The following is a 21603-nucleotide window of genomic DNA, read 5'->3' as shown; positions in this document are numbered from 1 at the left end:
GTGCCATTTTGTCTGCTGGTTTCCTCTGAGCCTATGGGAAGGGCACTGTGGCATTGACATGTGAGACACTGAGCTCTGCATGCATTTCTTTTCGCGTTCTTCGATGGAGAGAGCACTGCTTGCCAGAAACATCACTTCAGTCATGTGAGTGTGGCGTGTCGTGGCTCTGTCCTCCGAAGAAAGACACCATCAGCCTACTTCCCCTACCCCAAGTACCCTTAGTTCCGGAGGATAGCTGAGAGGGTGGAATGGCTCTGGGGCTGGTGGGGGAGCTTTCTAGTGAAAGAAGATCTCATGTGGTAGGTAGCTGGGCATGGGAGCAGGAGAGGGTGGGATCCCCCAGGTTCTCTGCTTCTAGCAGTCTCTTAAGAGAAAAGGCCCTGGCAGACCAGGCAGTGTGTCCTGTGGCATCCTTTCTCATCCCAGTGGGGCTCTTCTGGCACCTGGGCTCCTGGGCACTACAGGCCTGCCACATTCCCTGTGCAGACCCCCTGCTCCAGCCCAGCACCTGGATGCCCTCCCCTGTCTCCTGCTGATCTAAGATGACTTATTGCACCCAAACTTTGGAAACAATGCAGGGATTCCTAAGAACAGATTTTGATGGGCAGGAAGGGAGAACAAGAACATACCACCCAGGGATTCAATTCCATAGAAGTGCTTGTGTTTTCTGAAATTTCAAGTCAGGGTGAAGGGTATTTTTGCCTGGGCGGTTTTTATAGATCATTTCACTTACGTGCCGAATCATGTCCAACCTTAGGGAAAGAAGGCAAACGAACCTGGTTCGAATACTCTCCTGGTTAGCTGTACATCTCATGCTTAGGATGTGCTCCCTGTGCCAGTTTTTAAAATCGATGACTATTGTAGGACCACCATCCCCCTTCCCGGGGCAGGTGTGGCATCTTACCATGCCGACGTATACCATCACGAAGCGCGTCGTGTCCGTGGGTCTCCCTGGGGCTTTTCTTCTGCCCCCACCCTGCCAGACTGTCTGGGGCTTGTCCTCATCTCTCTTGTTTCCCAGAGCATTTCCTGCACTTGGCACACAGCAGTGCCATCACTCACCCCTGGGTAGATGAACCAATAATTATTTGATTACAGTTCCTAAAGATATTTTAAATATTTAAGGTGGAATTCTCAGTTTGAAAAGCAGAGACTGATGACAGTAAATGATCATGTGCTCCCCATGTATGGTTCTTGACTCCACTCACCTGCCATCTTCCCTCTCCGTGGAGCTGCCATGCTGCAGGACACAGTGACTGTTTACTTTTGAGCATCAACCCAGACTTCAAGTTATGAGGATCTGAAGAACCTTTAAAAACTACTGTTGCTCATGCTCCATCACAGATCAGTGAAGCCCAGCTTCCTGGGCCGATCCCAATGTCCCCAGTGATTCTCACTGCAGCCATCATGGGAATCCACTGTCTTACGGGACTCCATCTTGTTCACAGTAGTAAGTGAATAATTGTCGATGATGTCAACCCCTGCATGAAACTCGGGCGGATAAGCCTTGACCTTGGAAACTAGGAATGTTGAAGTTTGTAAAAGGGGAAAGAAAGGTCAAATAGCTATAAAATGCCATTGCATTATTGTTTTGGAGTGTGAGATGGGGATATGGGTTTGATATTTTGCTGACCATAAACATAGTTTATATTAATGTTGAATCGTTTCCTCCTCTGAATTTCCACAGCCCTCTGTCTGTGCCCCTGCCATTCAGGGAATTTATCATGTAGTGGTGATTTGTTGTTTATTTGCTCCCTGGCTGAGCTGAATTCCTTGAGGTTAACTCCTGGCATCTAGCATCTCAAATAGCGTTCCTGCAGTGAATTTCTAAACAAATGAATAGCACTTTACAGTTTTCATAGTGCTTCTCCTAGGGTGGGGTCCCCAAGTTCTCTCATCCTTAGCCAAGATTACATGCCTGAGATCGTGAGCATCATTTGTACCAGGCTTCATGCCTGCCTCCGCTTGGCAGGCGCTCCCTTACGTACCTTCTGTTTTCCAGGCCATTCCTGAGGAAAGATTTTCCCACCTCTGCGCCTCACCTTGGGGTGGTAATTGCAGGCTCAAACGCCCACCAGGGCTGGGCTCCCAACCACGTGGCCAGATGTCAGAGGTAACAGAGTAGTGGGCACTGGGAAAGCTAGCGAGTGGCCCTGGTCAGCTTTAGCTAGTTTCTGTCTTTGGGGATTATAATCCCTGTGTTGCAGCTCTTCTCATTTTCAAGAGAGTTAGACATCCAGGTGTTTGTAATAAAATCTCCTGAGTTTAAGTGTTGGTAACCTGTTGGGGTTCGGGGAGAACATTCCTAGGGCCAGCACGGCAAACCAGAAAGAACATGTCAGTAGGCCGAGATGGCCCTGGGCGGTCTTGGAGTCATGTGCTTCCAGCTCTCGCTGCCTGGCTTGCCCTCCCCTGAGGCAGAGAGGAGCAGGAACCCAGGAAGCATGCAGTGGTGGCCACACTTGTCCTTGAGGCTCATGGGAAGAAGAAAAGAGTCCATGCTGGATTCTGGGTAAACTCCTTTAAAAAAAATGAATCATTTTATTTACATAAACAGTCCCCTCCAGCCCTCTACCTGCAATTACTGCTGTGTTGGGTATCTTCATTGGGCTGTTTTGTTTTTGTAAACAAACGATCCCAAACTTGATCATATATTTTATGGCCCTCCTTTCTCCCTGACCAAAGCACTTACAAGTTATCACAGTGTATGAGAGTGTTATTAAGCACACTTTAAAAATGATCCCAGGTAGACCTCCCATGGATCGGAATTGAGTTTAGTTTCTATTCCACGCATCCACAGCACCCGAGCAGAGCCTGGAGTGTATTATAGTAGGTACTCAGCGAATAACTCTCAGATGATTGTTGGTTTGCGGCACTCTTTTGGATCCCATCGTTATTGTTGCCTGCTTGGCTTGTCTCCTTTTTCTTGTTACCGTGCGTAGTACTGTGATGCACCTCCTAATTCATTAAGTCTTTACATGTTTTAGATCATTTTCATAGGGGTACTGTTGACATTTTAGGCTGGGTCATTCTCTGTGGTGGGTCTGTCCTGGGCATTGTAGGATGTTGAGCAACATCCCTGGTCTCCACCCAGCAGATGCCAGGAGCACCTTCCCTCAGCAATTGGGACAACCAACAGTGTCTTCGGACATTGCCACGTGTCCGCATGAGGCAAAAGGGCTCCTGGTTTGAGAACCACTATGCTAGTGGGGTTTGTGACCAGAAGGATGCCAATATGTTTAAGATTTTGAACCTTAAAATATGTGTTGCTTGGAGAAAGTCTTTTAGTGAACTGTTGTTTGCTGCCTGTCCCTACTCCCCTGTTTCCCGTGTTCTCCTTCCCATGAGAGACCAGTGTCCTCTCCTTGCCCTTGGACTGTGTACAGCCGTGCTCTCCAGGAGGACACTCTACAATGAGGGAAGTACTCAGTATGGCAGCCACTGGCTGCCTGTTTCTTGAGTACTTGAACTGTGGCTGGTGCAACTAAAGAATGCACTTTCCATTTTCCTTCATTTTAATTCATTTAACTTTAAATAGCTACGTGTAGCTAGGGACTGCCACATGGGCAGTGCAGGAAAATCTGTGGCACCCTAAAATAACCCACCCATTTTCACAGTGGCTCTGCTGAAAATCAAATCACTAGCAAGTTTGGGGGCAGCTTCTCCGTGGTTGGGGTGTGGCTACTATTGGGTTTGGCCCCTTCTTTTGTTACCTTCCAGCGTCCCAGTTAGGAAAGTGATCTATGGAAGAAAGCACAACTGAGATAGGAAGGAACCGGGCTGCCCTCCGGCCCTGTAAACCTGCCTGGAATGTGTTTGCCTGTAAGTCCTGAGGGGCCTGCTTTGGGAATTCTGGCTTACAGGAGAGACCTGATGGGAGGTGGGAGTCTTCTCTTGACTCATAACATTTGCTTCCTCCTTTTCAAGAGGTTTCCTCCCCACTGGCCTATGTAGATGGGTTCTTCCATCTGTCTGCCTGCCCCTCCATCCATCCCTCCTTCCCTTTCTTCCTTCCTCCCTTTTTCCTGCCACTCTTCTATCCATACTTCATCCATCCTTCTGTCTACATATCCATTTTTTCATCCATCCTCCTATTCATCCTTTGTTCATCTATCTGTTTGCCTAGCCATCCATCCATCCTTCCATTGACCCACCCACTGATCCAAATTTTTATTTATCTATCCCTGCATCCATCCCTTTGTCCATCTTTCAGTTCATCCCTTCTTCCTTTTATTCATCCCTCCATCTATTTTTTTTCTCTCTCTCCTTTCCCTCTATCTGTCCACCCCTCCTTTCTTCCCTCCCTCCATCTATCTATCCATCTCTCTGTCACACCATTTCTCCGTCCATTTGAGTCTAGTTCACTCCTGCTGCAGGGTCAGGGCCTGTGTTAGGTACCAGGGGAGGAGGGAGGGCGAGACCACTGTAATACTTGACTTTGTGGTGTGCAAAGTCTAGCTGGGGTACCTGAAGACATTTGCCCTTCAGTGAAGATTCAGAGCAGAGCAGAATTTTGAGGGCAGGTTTTCTGGGCTTGTGGTGAGGCAGCCTCTCTGGGGAAAGGGGGCTGTGGATGCTTGGAGCCAGAAGATGAGTTAAGATCATTTCTGGATTCAGAGCATTGTGCCAGATTGTTGGAGGGTACAAAGACAGGGACCTGTGTCCTTGCAGTCACATTATCTACAATTGGGTTGCCTGATCATTATGTCCAAAAGCCAGGCAGGTATGACCCTTTGGTCTTCCTTGGTTTCTGGTCCTGGGAATAACTCCTTGCTTCCTCATGTCCCTCTGCCACCCCGAAGCAGATCTCTGGCCCATGAGGTTTGCTTCAGCGAAAGAACTCACTATAGAGTCTTGATAGAGTGTTCCCTTAGTGTGAGCGACCAGATCATTCTGCATGGGTAGTTAAGCAGGTCCCATTTACCTTATCGCTGCTTTTTCATAACAGTACTGAACTCTGCTGAGCTGGCTCAAGCTCCAGGTGACATGGTTGCAGGGATGCGCATTGATAAGTTTGACAGAACAAATGTCTCTCAGAAAAATAATGAGTTATGTGTTCGAAGTGTTGCTTTCTGGTTTGGAGACAGCCGGGTGTTGTGCTTTTGTTTTAATGGGCCGGAGTGCTACCCAGCCAGACCTCTGGGCCAGAGCTTCCGGTAGCCATGTGCATCGGCAGAGAGGGGGAGCCCAGGAACGGCCACAGGCATGGGCTCCCCCATGGTCATTTGCAGGGTTGAAGGGACGATCACACAGGCTTCCTAGTGGGGGTTTTAAAGATGTTACAGGACGGACGCCCTGGGTCCTGCCTGGTTACACCTGGACTGCCTTACTCATTCATTTGTTTGAGCAGCCATGTCTCAGGGCCCGCAGGGGATGCTGAGAGAGAGGCAGCAGCCCCTGTTCCTCCCTCCTTGGAGAGTCTCAGGGTAGGCTAGTGTGGGCAGAAACCTTTACACCCATAACGAGTTATCCCTTGGGCAGGCATGCGTTAGAGCGGATATACTGCAGAAGACCTCGACTCAGTGCCTCTGTCATGGCCCTTTGAAGGGAAACTATTAGGGTCATGGAAGTATGCACAAATGGTTACAAAGGATGCTCATGTTCCCGTCATGCTTCCATGGAACACACCTGAGATGACGATGCACACCTTGCCTTGCTCGGGCCCGGTGAATGGCTTCGTAGCAGCTCAAGGACCTAGGCCCTGTCACTGCTTCCCTGACCCAGGAGTCTTCAAGTGTCATCATTTTCTGCCCACAACTCCAGCCCCACTCCCTGCTATCCACTTTCTCTGCAGCCCAAAGATCTTTCTACAAAGCAGATCTGATGATAGCCCCCGCCCTGCCTCCCATTCCCTGATCTTTGTCTGGACAGCCCACACCTTCAGGGGGTGTGGGGAGGCTTCCTTTTACTGGGCCCACCCTCACCCCAGCTGCATGGGGCCAGGGCAGGTCCACAGTCCATCAGTGTCATCTTCTGCCCTTTCTGGGCAGGTTATAAGTGGCTCTCTTGGGTGGGTTTGAGACCTTGACCCCACCACCGGTGAAACCAGCCCTTCCCCCACCGGAGCTGCTGTGCTCTCTAGCTGGTGCCTCTTCCCCTGGGCGGGGAACTGGAAACAGGCACCCCGAAACTGGACTTGCCGGACTGGCAGCATTTTGCACATATATGAGGGCAGCATTTTGGGTGTATGTGCAGGCACATTTTTCTAGGGAGGAGATTGACAGCTTATCTCAGGTTCCCAGAGAGATCCAAGACTTAAAAGCACCACTGTCCCTGCAAGCTCTCCTTTCCTGGCACATGGTATTTCTCATGAGCGTGATGGATGACTGAATGTCTTAGATGCTCAGGCATTTCCCCCTGTGCTTTGGTTTACGGATTCAGTGGGTGATGTTTGCAAAGATGGCATCTGTAAAGAGTGGAATTCTCATGCCAGAAAGAAAACAGATGAAGTGACTGCTGCAAGTTGTTTTTGAGGGGTGGGCTAGGGGGAGTGAATTAATGCAGAAAAGGGCAGGCGATAAAATCCTTTTGCTCTTACTCTTAGAAGCCTAACACAGGACTTTCTGCAACTGGGCACAACACACAGGGAGAGTTTGATGTTGGCGCTATTTGCAAAGCTCAAAGTGAGATCACAGAGCCCCAAGGACTGTGACGTCCCTGCTGCTGTGTGCCGCTTGTCTGAACAGATGGCCAGAACCGTCTGGGTCGCCTCCTCCTGTGATGCCATTTCTAAAGAATGTGGCTGTTGGGCCTCTTCACTCCCCTTGGCCAGGCCCGCTTTCCTCTCCCATTTCAGCTGAATTGACTTCTTCCGTCAATTGTCACTATTTGTTTCTTTTCCCCAAAATCCTTCCTTAAAACCTCCCCTTTTAATTTTTACATATCCCTTCCTGTCCATTATATTCAGTAGTAAGTTAACCAAACTTTTATAATAATGTAGTTTATTTTAAAGGACCGTGTTGAGACCTTCATGTAGTACTTCGCACAAATGAAAAGGCGGTGGTCATGACTTCCCTACCTGTACCCTCATCAGAGGAATCATTACAAATTTGTCAGGAGGGCAAGGGAGGTACAAAATTATTAAAAAGTGGAAAATGGTACATGTCTGCTTATTCTTATAGCAGTCATGCAGCATCTTTATTTCTAGTTTTCCTCAGGGATGGTGGTTTCTTGACTGATTGGCTCTTGGAACCGATTGATTTTTGCTTGAAAATTCTTCCCTGAGTTCAGTGGGAGTGCAGAGAGCCATTGGATACCTGAACAGGCTTCTTTTGAGTCTCCACTGCCCACTTTTGCGCCCAGGACTCGCCACTTCTTAGGTGTGCATCTCCAAACTCAGTTTCTGTTTCGGTAAAGTGGGGTTGGGATAATGGACCCACCTCTTTAAACTGTCGATTAAAGGACACTCTCCTTGTCTGGCTGAGCACAACTCGGGCTTTGCCCAGGGCTGGTGGGTGTGGTTGCATGCATTTAGTCCCGTCTGCGAAACCTGTGCACTGACCTCTCTGGTGCTGTGTGACTGGACGTGCCTGCCTGTAGGCATAGCCTGGAGCACTGCCTTTCCAAGTGCCTCTGACTACTTCGGAAAGGAAGGACGCCATTTCATGTCACACACACCAGAAGCAGTTTCATGACAGTATGACTTGGGATTTGTGGATCAGAGTCACCAGCTGTGTGTGACGGCCTAACGTGAGCGAGGTGGCAGTGAAGCTTACGACAGTACCCAAGTTTTCTGATTGGTTTCTTCTCCCGAGTGTTTCAGATGACTTTGCATCCTGAAATCGTTTCTTCCAACTGTAAATGAAGTTCTTACTAGAAACCTCAAAATGGGAGGGGGGTATAAGGGGATGAAATGGTAATGGGAAAAAAATTCAATTAAGATTAAAAAAGCCCCCAGAAACCTCAATACGTGTTCATGAGTGCATGTGCGTGCATTTTTTACACAGCTTAGTGAAGTGTCATTTACATACCACAAAATCCACCCATTTTTGCGTAGTTTGATGAATTTTAGTAAATATATATGGCTGGTCAACCACTACTGTGATTTGGTTTTAGAACATTCTCACCTCCCATCATCCCTGCCCCCCCATGTCCCCTTTCTTGTTCCACTTCCCAACAACCACTGATCTGCCTTCTGCCTGTGTGTGTATTTTGGAACGCCAGCTTTTTGGTTCCTCCTCGGAAAGGCGGCTTCCAGGAGTCAGGCTCTCCTGGGAGTCATCATTTCTTCACCCTCCCTGCCGAATGAACTGCAGTGGCCAGGCTTCTCCCTGGTGGCCAGCTTCCCACAGTTGGGGGCCCAGGGAGGAGTACCCACGTAGACCCACCCAGAGAAGAATGGCTACTGAGGGCTGGTCTGTGCGCAGTGGAGGGGGCAGCTGTGGAATACTGGCAGGTCCGGAGCTCACTTTGGGGTCTCCTTGCGAGGGCCTTCCAGCCTGCACTTGCTCTCCTGCGATAGCACTGTCTGTCCAGGATGCTGTTCCTAACTCGACAAGCCTGTGTTTCCTATCGCGCTGGTAAGTAGATCCTGAGCACCTGTTAGTCCCATCCCCGAAGAGGAAGAGCTGTATCCGTCACGCTGCAGCCCACTCTCTCAGATCCAGTCTCTCAAGCCCCAAATCTGCACACCTGCTCATGGGCATATATTCCCTTAAGACAGCACCACCCCAAAACAGCTGTAGAGCTGCCGTAGTTATGGATTTGGTGGCAGACTCCCCTCGCCATGGCTCAGGTCAAGTCTGTGGCTTATCCTGTGTTGTAGCGGAGCACCTACTGGGCAGGTCAGACAGCGCTGGAGGAAAGGCCTTTCTTGCCCAGAATTAACAAACACTAGGGGAGATGCAACGTGAACAAATAACCACTCACAGTTCTCCTTATAGTTTTAATAAATGTCCAGGAGGAGAGAGAAAGTGTTGAGGTTGGCCAAAGAAAGGACTGCTTACTTCCCACTGGGATGGACTGGGCCTGGGCAGGAGGAGTCCAGGCCAGGTCTGGGAAGACGCCTAAGGATTTGAACATGAATTGGGGGAGGAAAGCATGGCAAAGGGAGAGAACAGTCCTCTTTGGGCCACAGTGGGTTTCGCAGGTTGCTGGAAATACAGAGGGACCGAAGTGGGTGGGGCGGGAAGCTGAGACTTCCCTGCATAAGGTTTGATAGTATTAGAAACTTGACTCTTTAAGGTTCCCGCTAGGGGCTGGTGGAAGGTGGTTCTCAGGCCAGATAATTCTTAAGTGCTCTCAGTCTCAGCTGGCGGATTTCGCTGTGATCCTTCATAGAGTCAATTACAGAACTAGGTGAGGCCCCCAAGCTGTGCTGTCTGGTGCAGTTGGCACTGCCACGTGGGTGAACGAAAGCCTGAGTTCTGGTGAGCCTGAACTGCGATGGGCTCTAAGTGTAAAACACATACCGGAGTTCAAAGATTTTGCATGAAAAACAAGGATGCCAAATACCCTGTTTATAATTTTATAATCATTACATGTTGATAGTACTTTTAATATATTGGGTCTAATAAAATATGTTATTAAACTTAATTTCACTGGTTTCTTTTACTCTCAAGTGTGGCTATTAGAAGTTTTTGAAATAACTGTGTGACTCTTACTGTATTTTTATTAGACAATGCTGCCCTAGAAAATCCTCTTTACCAATTGGGTTGAAGTGTGCTTTTATTTTACTCTTAAGTTGTATTGTTGGAGCTTACATGTGGAAATGAGCAGTGTTTTGAGGACTGTATACTTGATGGGCTTGATGAGAAATTCTTTTTCTGTTATTTTTGTGACAGAGGGACCCTGCTGGGTGACATGCATTAGGATGTCAACATGTGCATTTGGGGGCACACAAACATTCAGACCCTAGTGGCCATTCTCTACTGGCTTGCCTGATTTTGGGCATGGAGGGTCCTGCAAGAAGCTTATGGGACATGCCAGGAAGGGGTTTACATTACCTCTGTCCCCCAGCCCATTGGCTAGAGCCCGGTCTCATGGTTTGACCCAGGAGGTGGGGAGATGTGCTATTTCTGTGTGCCCAAGAGGAGAATGAAGGAGGGGTTTGGTGTAATTGTTGCATTGTTGCTCCTCCATTGCTTTGGGGGAACGAATGCTAACTTACCAGAGGCAGCCTTTAAATATCAGCTCACCCTGATGGGGCATGGCCATTTTATTGTGACTATGAAAAGATGCATTTGGCATGATTTGAAGTGGAGTGCTGTGACCTGATTAATATCCCCATTGAAATATCAGCAGCATTGACCTTTGAACTCAGGTGAATTGATTGTGAACAGACTCTACCATCCATCTCCCTTCAGGCTAGTCAGCTCATGTCTCCACTAGAGACATGAAAAGCTGTGCCCCTCGGAATGTGCTGGCCCCTGGCTTTGCATGTGGAAGTTCAGGAAGACAAATGCATCGCAAATGATGTTTTGTTCTGAGGAGTGACACCTGGGAGAAGCTGAGTGAGATGTACCTGGTTGAGGCATAAAGGCTAGTGGTAAAACCTGTCGATACTAAAGCAGTGAGTCTGGTGGTGGACCTTTTGTTTTTTGAAATGAAGCCATGGAGACTGGAGGTCTCCTACAAATGCAGTTTTGGCCTACTTGGGGAAAGGGATTCACCCACATCCTGTTCTCTGTGGTCATTTGTCTTGTGGCTGCACTGCCATTCATAAAACCTCCTTGTCTTCTCTTTCCTGGAGATGTCTTTGAGGAGCCGTTTGCTCTTTAGATTAGTCTGGAAATTTGTCCATGAACCATAACTGTTAGATTTCTCTTGAAGTTGATGAAAAGACTGATGTATAATTTATTTTTTATTCTCAAGAAGACTTAATCTTTTCACACAGAAATCATGAATGTAATTCAAGAATGATTGTAAAATTCTTAGCACTAAAATCGGGTCCCTCATGCTACATTAATACACTGAAATGCCAATTGCAATGCTTTGACTGAGCTCTAGGTGTGATTACTGTTTACCCTAAATTCTAGAGTTGGAACTCGATGACAATTGCCAGTCAATATGTTGTTACAAATAAATATGTGGGGTTAAAATGTAAATGTGATTATTTGAGTGACTTTTCAAGATGAATGTGGCAGGTTTGTGGTACATTCACTGCTCTTTTAGCCTTGATAGAGAAATGAGGAATCTTTCTAAAAGAGCCTCTCGTTGATTAGGTTCCACTTAAAGGTGAGATCATATGGTATTTGCCTTTCACAGACTGGCTTATTTCACTTAGCATAATGCAAACAAGCAAGCAAAATAGAACCAGAGACATTGAAATTAAGAACAATCTGACAGTGACCAGAGGGGAGGTGTGAGGGGACAATGGGGGATGAAGAGGGGAAGGGTTTTCAGGAACAACTATGAAGGACACATGGACAATACCAAGCGGGGTTGGAATCAGGGGAGGGAGGTGGGGATGGCTGGGGTCGGAGGGAGTGGTGGTGGGGGGGTAAAAACAACTGTACTTGAACAACAATAAAATAATTAAAATAAAAAAATTAAAGAGCTTCTCAACTTTGTTTCTGGGGGGTGATTATCATCTCTGGGGATATGCTGAAAGTCCTGGACTGTGCTTATCAGTTTTAGTGCAATTTCAGGGAGTTCAGGGGCCCGCTCAGTGCTAAGTGAGAACCCTGGCTGTTGAGTGTCGACGTTAGGTCATGGGAGTTGGGAAGGCAACTAGCACAGCACAGGGGACCTAAGTCACCTCATGGTGTCCATGTTCTGGCGGGCTCTGAAACTCTCCGTGAGCTGGATATGTTAGAAAAGGTGGAAGAAGTCTTTATAATTTCTTGAAGGTTGGTCTGGAACTGAAATTGTAAATGAAGAGGATCCTCTCTGAATAGAATACTAAAAACAAGTAGGATGTGGAAATAGAAAGGTCATCTTGTTCCAGCAAACTGGACAGTGTTGTCCATGTGCCATAGGGTTGTCCTGGCCTTTTTTTAATAAGAAAATGTGTTAAGAATCAGTGTTCATACTTTTCTCTCTGCTCCCACCGTCTGCTGCCCACCTCTAATTTTCTGCAGTTTGGTGTAGCTGATGTCAGGTATTCCAGGCCCCTGAGCCTGGCCAGGAAGATGAGCATGGTCTTCGAGACCCTGCACTGCCACCTGCTCTGCCCAGCCTCTGGCCCTGCGGTCTCCTCAGTAGCTGTCTGTAGTTGGCAGAATGATGGCCTCCCAAGATGTCTGTGTCCTGATTAGGACTGCAACTGGTGAATATGTTACCTTACATGGCAGAAGGGGCTTTGCAGATGTGACTAACTAAAGGATCTCGTAATGGGCAGATAATTCTGAATTATTCAGGGGGCGCCTAGTGTAATCACAAGGGTCTTTGTAAGTGGAAGAGGGAGGCAGAAGAGGAAGAACCAGAGACAAGGCCTCCTGAGAAAGACTCAGCTGTCCGTGGCTGGCTTTGGAGGCAGAGAAAGCTGTTGTGGATGGTAGGCAGCCTTTAGAAGCTGGACCGGGCAAGGGAATGGATTCCCTTCTGCAGTGTCTGAAAGGAACACAGTCTTATTGACTCTTTGGTTTAAGTTCAGAGAAACCAACCCAAACTTCTGATCTTTGGAACTGTAAGATAATAAGTCTGTGTTGCTTAAAACCACCAAGTTTGTGGTCCTCTGTTAAGCAGCAAAAGGAAACTCAAACAGTGTGAAGCAAGTGTACTAGGGCAATGAGAGGGACGCAGGAGGAGGAGTGGACAGAGCTGGTGTCTGCAGAAACTGAAGAGGCTGTCCCAGCTAACGTGACCCTGTGAGGTTTGTCTGATCATCCCCATTTTCAAGATTAGGGAACCGGTCTCTCTTGGAGTTGTCACTGACTGAAATGGCCCAGGGCTGCTTCTAAAATAGCCCTGTAGGATGCAACAGGCAAAAGGGAATAAAAAGAAGTCCAGTGTTGGTGCCACCCATCCTTCTCTCCCTCCTTGTGGACCAACTCTGGTAAGAATCCAAAATGTATCCATTTTCTGTACTGAGGCCAGGAATGGGAATATCTCTGAGTGGGGGTTGGAGCACGGAAAGGGGGCGTCTCTCCTGCTTGAGGTTGCTCAGATAGGGAGGCGGAACGAGGAGATCAGTGAGAGCTGGCCCGGGGACCTTGAGATACAATGTTAGAGCACGCTTTGAAGCGTGGGAACAGTGGGTACCCTGCTTATCACTTCATTGCTCACCATGTTTTTCCAACTCCTCCACATTCTGAAAATGCTATTAAACTTACACTGTACTCCCTACCAGCTTGTTCCTTGAAAGTAAAGCGTGCTTGTGCCATATGGATTTATTCTGAGCCCTTGAACAAATGTGTTAAAGATATCCCCAGAGGGAGATGGAAAAGACCACCACTTACCTCGCTGGTAGGTGTGTATGCTGATGGTCAAGCACCTTGGCAATACACATCAAGTGTTTACTGTAAACTCATATTTGTTCTTTACAATAAAGAGCAGAAAATTGGAATATGCCTAGATAGATGACGTGAGGTGCCTGGTAAATAAATTATGGTTTACTGAACACAGTGGAAGATTCCAACACGATAGAAAGTGATGCTAACAAAGAGTTAAAGAGCCTGAAGAAATACGCAAACAAAAGAAATCAGTGTATGAAACTGTATCTAGTATGATATCAGCTGTGGAAAAATGTAGGAAGCAGGAGGAGAGAAAATAAGCAGGGATTCTAGATTATAGGTGACTTCATGTCCTTTCCTTTATACTTGACTGTTTGGATTTTTCACATTAAATTTAAGATGTGGCTGGCTGAAGGAGCTTCACATCTTTGATCTTGTAAATTTACTTCTGGGACTCTTTCAAAAAATAATTGTAAATACAGATTTTGAGCTTTACACACAGAGATGTTCCTTTCATTGTAGCTTTAAAACCTGAGATATAGTTCGCATGTACCATAACATGCACCATTTAAAGTGCACAGTTTTTACAAAAGGTTTTATTTATTTATTTTTAGAGAGAGGGGAAGGGAGGGAGAAAGAGAGGGAGGGAAACATCCATGTGTGGTTGCCTCTCACACGCCCCCTACTGGGGACCTGGCCTGCAACCCAGGCATGTGCCCTGACTGGGGATTGAACCAGCGACCCTTTGGTTCACAGCCCGCGCTCAATCCACTGAGCCACACCAGCCAGGGCTGTACAGGGCTTTGTTGTTAGTATATTCACAAAGTTGTGTGACCATCACCACTGTCTAGTTCCAGAACTTTTTTATCACCCCCAGAGGAAGCCCCGTACCCATTAGTAGTCACTCCCATTCCTTCTCTCCCCCAGCGGCACTGGTCCACTACCTGGCTGTGGATTTGCCTCTTTTGGACATTTCTTATAGATAGAACCACACAGCCTTCTGTATCAGCTTCTTTAACTCCGCACAATGACTTTAAGGTCCATCTGTGTTGTAGCTTGTGTCAATACTTCATCCTTTTTAATGGCTGAATAATATTCCATTGTATGGATAGACCATGTTTTACATATGCATTTATCACTTGCTGACCCTAGTTGTTTTCACCTTTTGGCTGTTGTGAGTAATGCTGTTATGGACATTCTTTTGGTGGGCATGCTTCCGTTTCTCTTGGGCATACATGTAGGCATAGAATTGCTGGGTCATATGGAAACTCTTTGTTTAACTGTTTAAGAAATTGCTGCCCTGGCTGGTGTGGCTCAGTGGAGTGAGTGCTGGCCTATGAACCGAAGGGTCACCAGTTTGATTTCCAGCCAGGGCACATGCCTGGGTTGAGGGCCAGGTCTGCAGTAGGGGGTGCATGAGAGGCAACCACACATGGATGTGTCTCTCCCTCTCTTTCTCCTTCCTTCCCCTGTCTGTAAAAATACATAAATAAAATCTTTTTAAAAATCACTGAACTATTTTCCAAGCAGCTCTCATGAATATTTATACTAGTGAAAATTAGAAAATAATATAGCTATCCCATAGGTAGGAGAGTGTTTAGATAAATTATATGAATCCCCTTAGTGAACTCTTTGTAAAAAATGGGAGTTATTTATTCCTAGACTTTATTCCTACGCTTAACTGGGGCCGGTGGAGCCATTTCCAAGGAGGTTTGCTCATGTGGCTGGCTGTTGGCAGGAGGCCTTAGTCCTTCTCCATGTGGGTCCCTCCACTGGGCTGCTCGAGTGTCCTCATGGCATGGTGCTGCTCTCCCCCAGAGCCAGCCATCCAAGAGAACAAGGTGGAAGCACCGCGTGTTTTATGAGTTTACCTTGGAGGCCACACACTGTCCTTTCTACAATACCCTGTTGGTCGTACAGGTCAGCCCTATTCAGTGTGGCAGGGGATTACAAGGGCACAGCACCAGGGGGCAAGAAGCGTTGGGAGCCATCTTAGAAGCTGGCCGCCGTGGGTGTGCCGCTGCAGGCGCTGTGTTTCACAGTGCGACGGGTGAATCTAGTGAGTGGGTGTACGTGCTCCTCCATGCTAGCAGCTCCCCCTTTGATGCGTGGGATCCCTGTCCTTGCCACTTTTGTCTTAGAGAGCCAGAAAACTTCCTCACTGTCCAAGCTGCTGTCAACTGAGAGTACATGAGCTCAAAATGTGGGCCTGTGGACTTGGTCATTTTTCTGTGGGAGCAGAGACCGAGAGCCATGGCTCCTCATCGGCCCGCTTTGAGGCACCGATGCTGTGGGTGGTCACACAAACCCCATGCTTTGTTTAGAAAGGAAATGGAATCAGGGACGTGAACTCTATAGAAAGCCAAAATAACATTCACCAAAATGGTAGATGTATCAGTTTATTTTTGGAGCAAGGAGTATGGAAGTGTTATTATAATGACCTGCATTGGTTATTGGACAGAAAAATTGAAAAATATGAACTTAGAATAGTTTCATAACAGTTCTGAATTGTGAAGTGAGTGAGGTAGGCTCAGCAGTACTGTGAGGTCAGGTCTCCCACCTGGGTCTGTGAATTAAATGAGATCACGTACGCAAACATGCTTCCGCTATGCCTGCGACCGGGCACTTTTCTCTAGGCTTATTCGTGAATCTAGGATAGCAGAGGTGTGCTCAGGACTCAGTTCATCTTAAAGTAGCATTGTCTTTGTTGTGGTTTTGTCCCATTTATGACTTGAATCACACACCAAATCCTGCTGTTACCTGCCTGACTTGGAGCCAGACCACTGGCGCGCTGTTCCCGACTCGTAAAGGAATTGGCTGTGGACATTGTGTTGTGCGATGGGACCAGCACACAGTAGGTTCGTGTGATGTTGTGGGGTTTTGAGTGCATCGTATTTGGGAGGGTGCCTATGGTGACTTTTACCTTTTGTATATTTCTGTTTTGATATGGGCTCTAATTTCTTAAAACTATATGTTTAAAATGAAGACGAATTCCAGTCAGTGCCTTTCTGATGGTGTTCATCAATTTCAAAATGCCACTGGCAGAGACAAAGCCTTGTTGCCGCGCCAGTTTAGGACAATAACATGTTCAGAATTTAGAGTGGTCTTATGGGGTTTGGCCGTGGATGTGGCTTCTCACTTTCCTGGGGCCAGGGACTCAAACAGAGGACATGGGAGGATTGAGGTAGTGAAATTTAGGTTATCGGCTTCCCATGCACGTCAGTCCGTGCATTTATGGAGATGACCAAATAGAGAGCTGCCCAGACTCAGACCATTACAGGCGTGGCCCGTTTTTATACCAGAGCTGTCTTGTCAATCAGTGTGATTGTGAGGTGTGGGGAGGGGGAGTTCTACTTAAAGAAGCCCATCTGGAAACCTTTCTTTTATCTCTCTGTGTCAAGCGAAGGTTTTAAATCAGCTTTACTTCAAGGAGAGAGGTCTGTAGACAACGTGCTTTTGTTGTTTTTCTGCAGAAAACAAGAAGGACCCTTTCCAATCTTGATTTCAACTGCATCAGGCACCCAGGCATGTCCTTGTATTGTTACTGTGCATTTTTGGATTTTTGTGCTTGGTCAACTGTTGTGTTTAACTCCTTAACTTACGACCACCGGCCATAGAAAGATTACATTTTGGCTAGATCGAAGCTGTAATATATGGAAAGTTGGGAGGGGGAGCGTTTCGCTGGAATAGAGAACAAAGCGGGGCTGCTGTCCTGTTGTGGAAGAGCCGCATTCCGCTGTCATCGCCTCATTACACGCACTGCTTGGAAGAAGATGCTTGTCTTACCTGTTTTGTAACTTTCGATATGTTTTTGCTGGTATTTAAAGTTGCACTCTGAGATGGCCATGATTTTAACTGTGAGAGTACTGATATTGTTACTGATTATTACTTAGGCAAAGTTGGTGATTTAATTTTCCAACAGTCGGGGGCAACACCGGTCAATGAAATAATATATCATTTCATATTAAAACCTGATTCTAGAGTTGATTCAGCAAACTTACACAGAATTGACCTGATATTCAAATTTGCTTTTGTAATTTTATTTTGCAGGATAACAAAGCCACTAACTTTTGCTGATTGTGTTGGAGATGAACTTCCTTTAGGATGGGAAACTGTGTATGATAAACAAATTGGAATTTATTACATGGACCACATAAATAGTAAGTAGAATGCCATGTTTGAGTTATTATACGTGAGTGAGTTTTCATGTTGATCTCAAAGATGCTAAAAGCTCTTTTTGTAGAGCAAAATGATCTTTACTGCCCAGTGCATCATTAAACTGGATTTTATAAATGTAATCTGAAGTTTTCATTAGCTGACTCCTTAAAAGAAATGAAGCAGTTATGTAGCTGCTTTGCTTGTACGCTGCTGAGGACTGTATGCCCTATGTTTAACGGAGGGTCATAACATCTAATGTAAGGAATATCTTTTCCAGACAGTTTGGACCTGGAAACACCTCTCGTAATGAAAAGGGTGGTTATCACAAAGTGGAGGCTCACACATTCTTGGAATAATTAACTGCCCAAGTGGTTACCTTAACTTCATTTTGGCTTATACATGTGTAACTGGAATCCATCAAACCTTTTTGATCTCTGTGAAGGGAGGGAATGGTGTAAAGACTACAGCTAAAACAGCGGGTCCCTGACCCCGCCCGCCTGCTTTGTAGGGCTGTTTAGAGCAGTGGTTCTCACCAGGGCTTATTTTGCCTTCCGGGGACACTAGGTAATATCTGGTAATAGTCAACTGTCACACATGGCAGAGGGGCCTCCTGGAGTCTAGTGGGTAGGGGCCAGGTATGCCGCCAAACCTGCAGTGCACAGCACAGGGTGGCCCCGCAAGAGAATGTGCTGACCCCAAATGTCAGGGTGTGCCGCGGGTGACGCACCCTGCCTCATAGGCCCCATTTCATTCTAGATCTGTTCTCCATCGCTGACTCATTGTAGTGTTTCTGTCATTGTCCTTTTTTACTAGCAGGGGCATAAAGCATGGCTTCCCCTAACTGTGTTCTCTGTCCTGTGGTGTGTTAAGTGCGCGGCAGGCCAGAGGGCCCGACGATGCCCCACGCCCCTCATATGAGTGACTTCCACGCTCTTCCCTCACTCTAGTCCCATGGCTCTGCATGTCCCCTTTAGTGTGACTGGCCCAGGTCGGTGCCTTTAGGGCCAATTCCTTCATTGTCACTTGCCAAGTCACCTTCTTAATGGCAAACCTGAGTGGCAGTCATGTACTTTACAGAGTGGTCCTCCCAGTATTTAATCTGAAACTCATACAGAGTAATATTGAATGTAAACTGCAATTGAAAAACAAAACAAAACATAGAAGAGGTTTAGATACATACATATCATTCCCTGAGGATAGCATTGTGGTCCACCCAATCTGGATTAGACAGTTAAACAAGAAAGAAACATGCTCATTTGTTACATTAAAAACTTAAAAATATTAATATGCATGGTGTTTATTCAAAGTATGCAAAAATGGTCTAATCTAGAGAATTACTAATTCAAGCATAATTTCTTCAGTTACAATTGAAGAACAAGAAATGAGTTGTAGAAATTCTCAGTATTAATCTTAAGTGCACATTTTTAATGAACAAGTTTTTTAATAATTTTCTCTTTCCCTTTTATGTTCTAGTCCTATTTATTGAAATTTAATTTTATGTTCATTGAATCAGATAATAAAAAAATTTGAGCTAAAAAAAAAAGAAACCTGAATGGCCAGGCTTCCCGTGTCAGCCCTGGGGCAGTGCCATTTCTGATACGTGGCACTTGGCCTCGCGCTCTAGTAGCTCTTACCCAAAGACTGGGCACTTGGCATCGGTACTGCCTGGCCTCCCAGGCAGGAATCCGGGTGGCAAGAGGGCTTCCAGGTGGATTCACCACCCCGGCTGACCCGCTAGTGTGGTTTTGGGGTGTCTGGCCATCTGGGCTTGCTTTCCCAGCTGCTGGTGGGAGCGTCCACAGTTGAGGGAAGCTCCTACAGGGGAGGGTAGTTCCCATAGGGGAGGGCCACCCCCACAGGTGAAGGCAGCTTGCATAGGTGAAAGCAGCTCCTACAGGTGAGGGCAGTTCCCACAGGAGAGAGCCACTCCCACAAGTAAGGGCAGTTCCCACAGGGCAGAGCCACTCCCACTGGGAGGGCCACTCCCACAGGGCAGAGCCACTCCCACAAGGGAGGGCAGTTCCCACAGGTGAAGGCCACTCCCACAGGTGCGGGCTGCTCGGCCAGGTCGCTGTGTTATGGGCCTGCGCACACCATAGCTTCATCTCCAAGCTTCCACCTCTAGGGCCCAGGTGGTGTGACTGAGCAGCAAAGGCATCTGCCTTACACAACCTTTCTGGAAAGTCAGCCTGCCCGCTGCTGAGGCCTAGGACCTGTCCTGGCTCGTCCCTCATAAACTCATCCCTCCATGGCCCCTTGCTCGTTTGCTGCTGAATCACAGCAAGTGTTGTAGAGGTCTCTCTGTTCTGGCCCCTCTTTAGGCCCTGGGGATGCAGGCAAGTGAAACCCAGTCTCCACCCTCAAGGATTCAACAGCACACTCTAGACATTAAGAACTTTCTTAATGCCACCTTGAGAGTAACTGGGGTGACACAGCACCAGAGGGGACACAGGTAAACACATCACCTCCAGGGGCACGCCACCTCTTCCCTCTGAGGTCTTCAGAGAACCCATCTCTTTTTTTCAGGAATAAGAAAAATTATCATTGTAATAATTTGTACACAGGGGGCCAAAGACCCCATTCCAGAAAACTCAACTCCTGAGAAGCCAACTCTTGGTAGCATAGCTTTCAGAAAGCACAGAACCCGAGCAGGCAATTCTTTTAAATTGGAACTGTGCAGGTCGACAGTGGGATAGGGACCAGAGGGGCCCTGGGTTGAGCACCTTGGGGAGCCCAGGACCCTCCGGCGCACTGGACAGAGCGCTGAAAATGCTGGTCATCGCTGTGGGTCTCGTAGCTGAACAAACGTCAGAGACATCGGGCAGTGACAGACAGTTGTGACTGCTGCCCCAAGCCCGCTGAATCTGAACTCTGGGGCTAGGGCCAGACCCTGCTTTTTGCTGTTTTCCTGGTTTCTTATTTCCCCACGTGAGCTTTTAAGGCCTGGAATGGCTTCCTAGGAGGGTCCTGGGGGGGGGGCAGTGTGAAGAGGGGGTGAGGGGTATTGGTGGGAGGGGGTTTAAAAGAAGAACTTGCTTGAAACATCCTAGGAAGCATTCACATGTGTGTGTGTGTGTTAAAAGTAAACCAGACATAAAATTTTCATTTTTAACCATTTTGAGGTGAAATGCACAGAATATGAAATTAACCATTATAAAGTATACAGTCCAGTGGAGTTTGGTGCCTTCACAGCATTATACAGCCGGCACCCCTGTCTAGTTCCAGAACATTTCATCACCCCAAGGTCAAATCCCGAACCTGTGAGCAGCCATTCCCCATTTCCCCTCAGTCTCCCAGCCCCTGGCAACCACCAGTCATTCTCCTTTCCATCTTTACGGATTTGCCTCTTCTGGAATTTCATGTAAATAGAACCCAATACTTTGTGATATTTTGTATCTGGCTTCTTTTCATCACGATGGGCCTGTGTCAGTGCTTCATTCCTTTTTACGGCTGACTGATACTCCACGGTTGGACAGGTTACACCTTTTCATCCATTCTTCACTAGATGGGGGAATTAGGGTTGTGACAGTGCTGCTCCAGCACCCACTACAGGGATTATTTTGCATATGTATTTAGGGTTTGGGTGGGAGGAATTGGACCAGCCTTTCTCTCCTATGAACACTCCTATTTTGTTTCGGCTGCCAGCAGCCTGCATGTGCTTATCAATATGTCAGCATTCTAGCAGAGCTGCCATAGCCTGGGGACGCTAAACATGGAACAGGGACATTGCTTTCCATTTTTCACTTGTGTTGACACCACCACCAGCAGAGTTCTTGCATGAAGAGAGTTAGCCTTTCCTGAATCTGGGTGTCTTGCCCGTTTGCTCCGTTCGCCCCCTTAGTGCAAGGGTCTGATTTCAGGACTGTAGTCCTCTGCCCTTGAGCAGACCGTCTCTTCTGCCCCTCATTCAGTGAGCCCGCAGGCAACATTGATGGCTCTCTGCGTTTCAGGCTGATGAAGGGTCCTGAGAATATAAAGATGACTGAGGCTGCGTGCCTGCCTTCTAGGGGTTCACACTTTATGTAGCAAACAAAGAAACATAAAAACAATTACGTGCTAGTGGGAAGAACAGCAGTGTTAACCATTGCATAGAGACCTGTGTTCCCTGAGG

At 47.2% G+C, this 21603-nt stretch overlaps 1 protein-coding gene across 8 annotated transcripts in view; it reads left to right on the top strand.

The window, feature by feature from the left end:
* WWC3 (WWC family member 3) overlaps positions 1-21603 on the top strand; it is a 100245-nt gene that overhangs the window by 17483 nt on the left and 61159 nt on the right. For all 8 annotated transcript variants that reach the window (XM_053917224.2, XM_053917223.2, XM_053917220.2 and 5 more), the window contains exon 2: positions 17385-17494. In XM_053917224.2, coding sequence (XP_053773199.1) covers positions 17385-17494 — 110 coding nt within the window. The remainder of the gene's footprint in view (positions 1-17384; positions 17495-21603) is intronic.

This window comes from Desmodus rotundus, chromosome X (assembly GCF_022682495.2).
Source record: "Desmodus rotundus isolate HL8 chromosome X, HLdesRot8A.1, whole genome shotgun sequence".
Lineage (NCBI taxonomy): Eukaryota > Metazoa > Chordata > Mammalia > Chiroptera > Phyllostomidae > Desmodus > Desmodus rotundus.
This window is presented reverse-complemented; position numbering and strand designations above follow the sequence as displayed.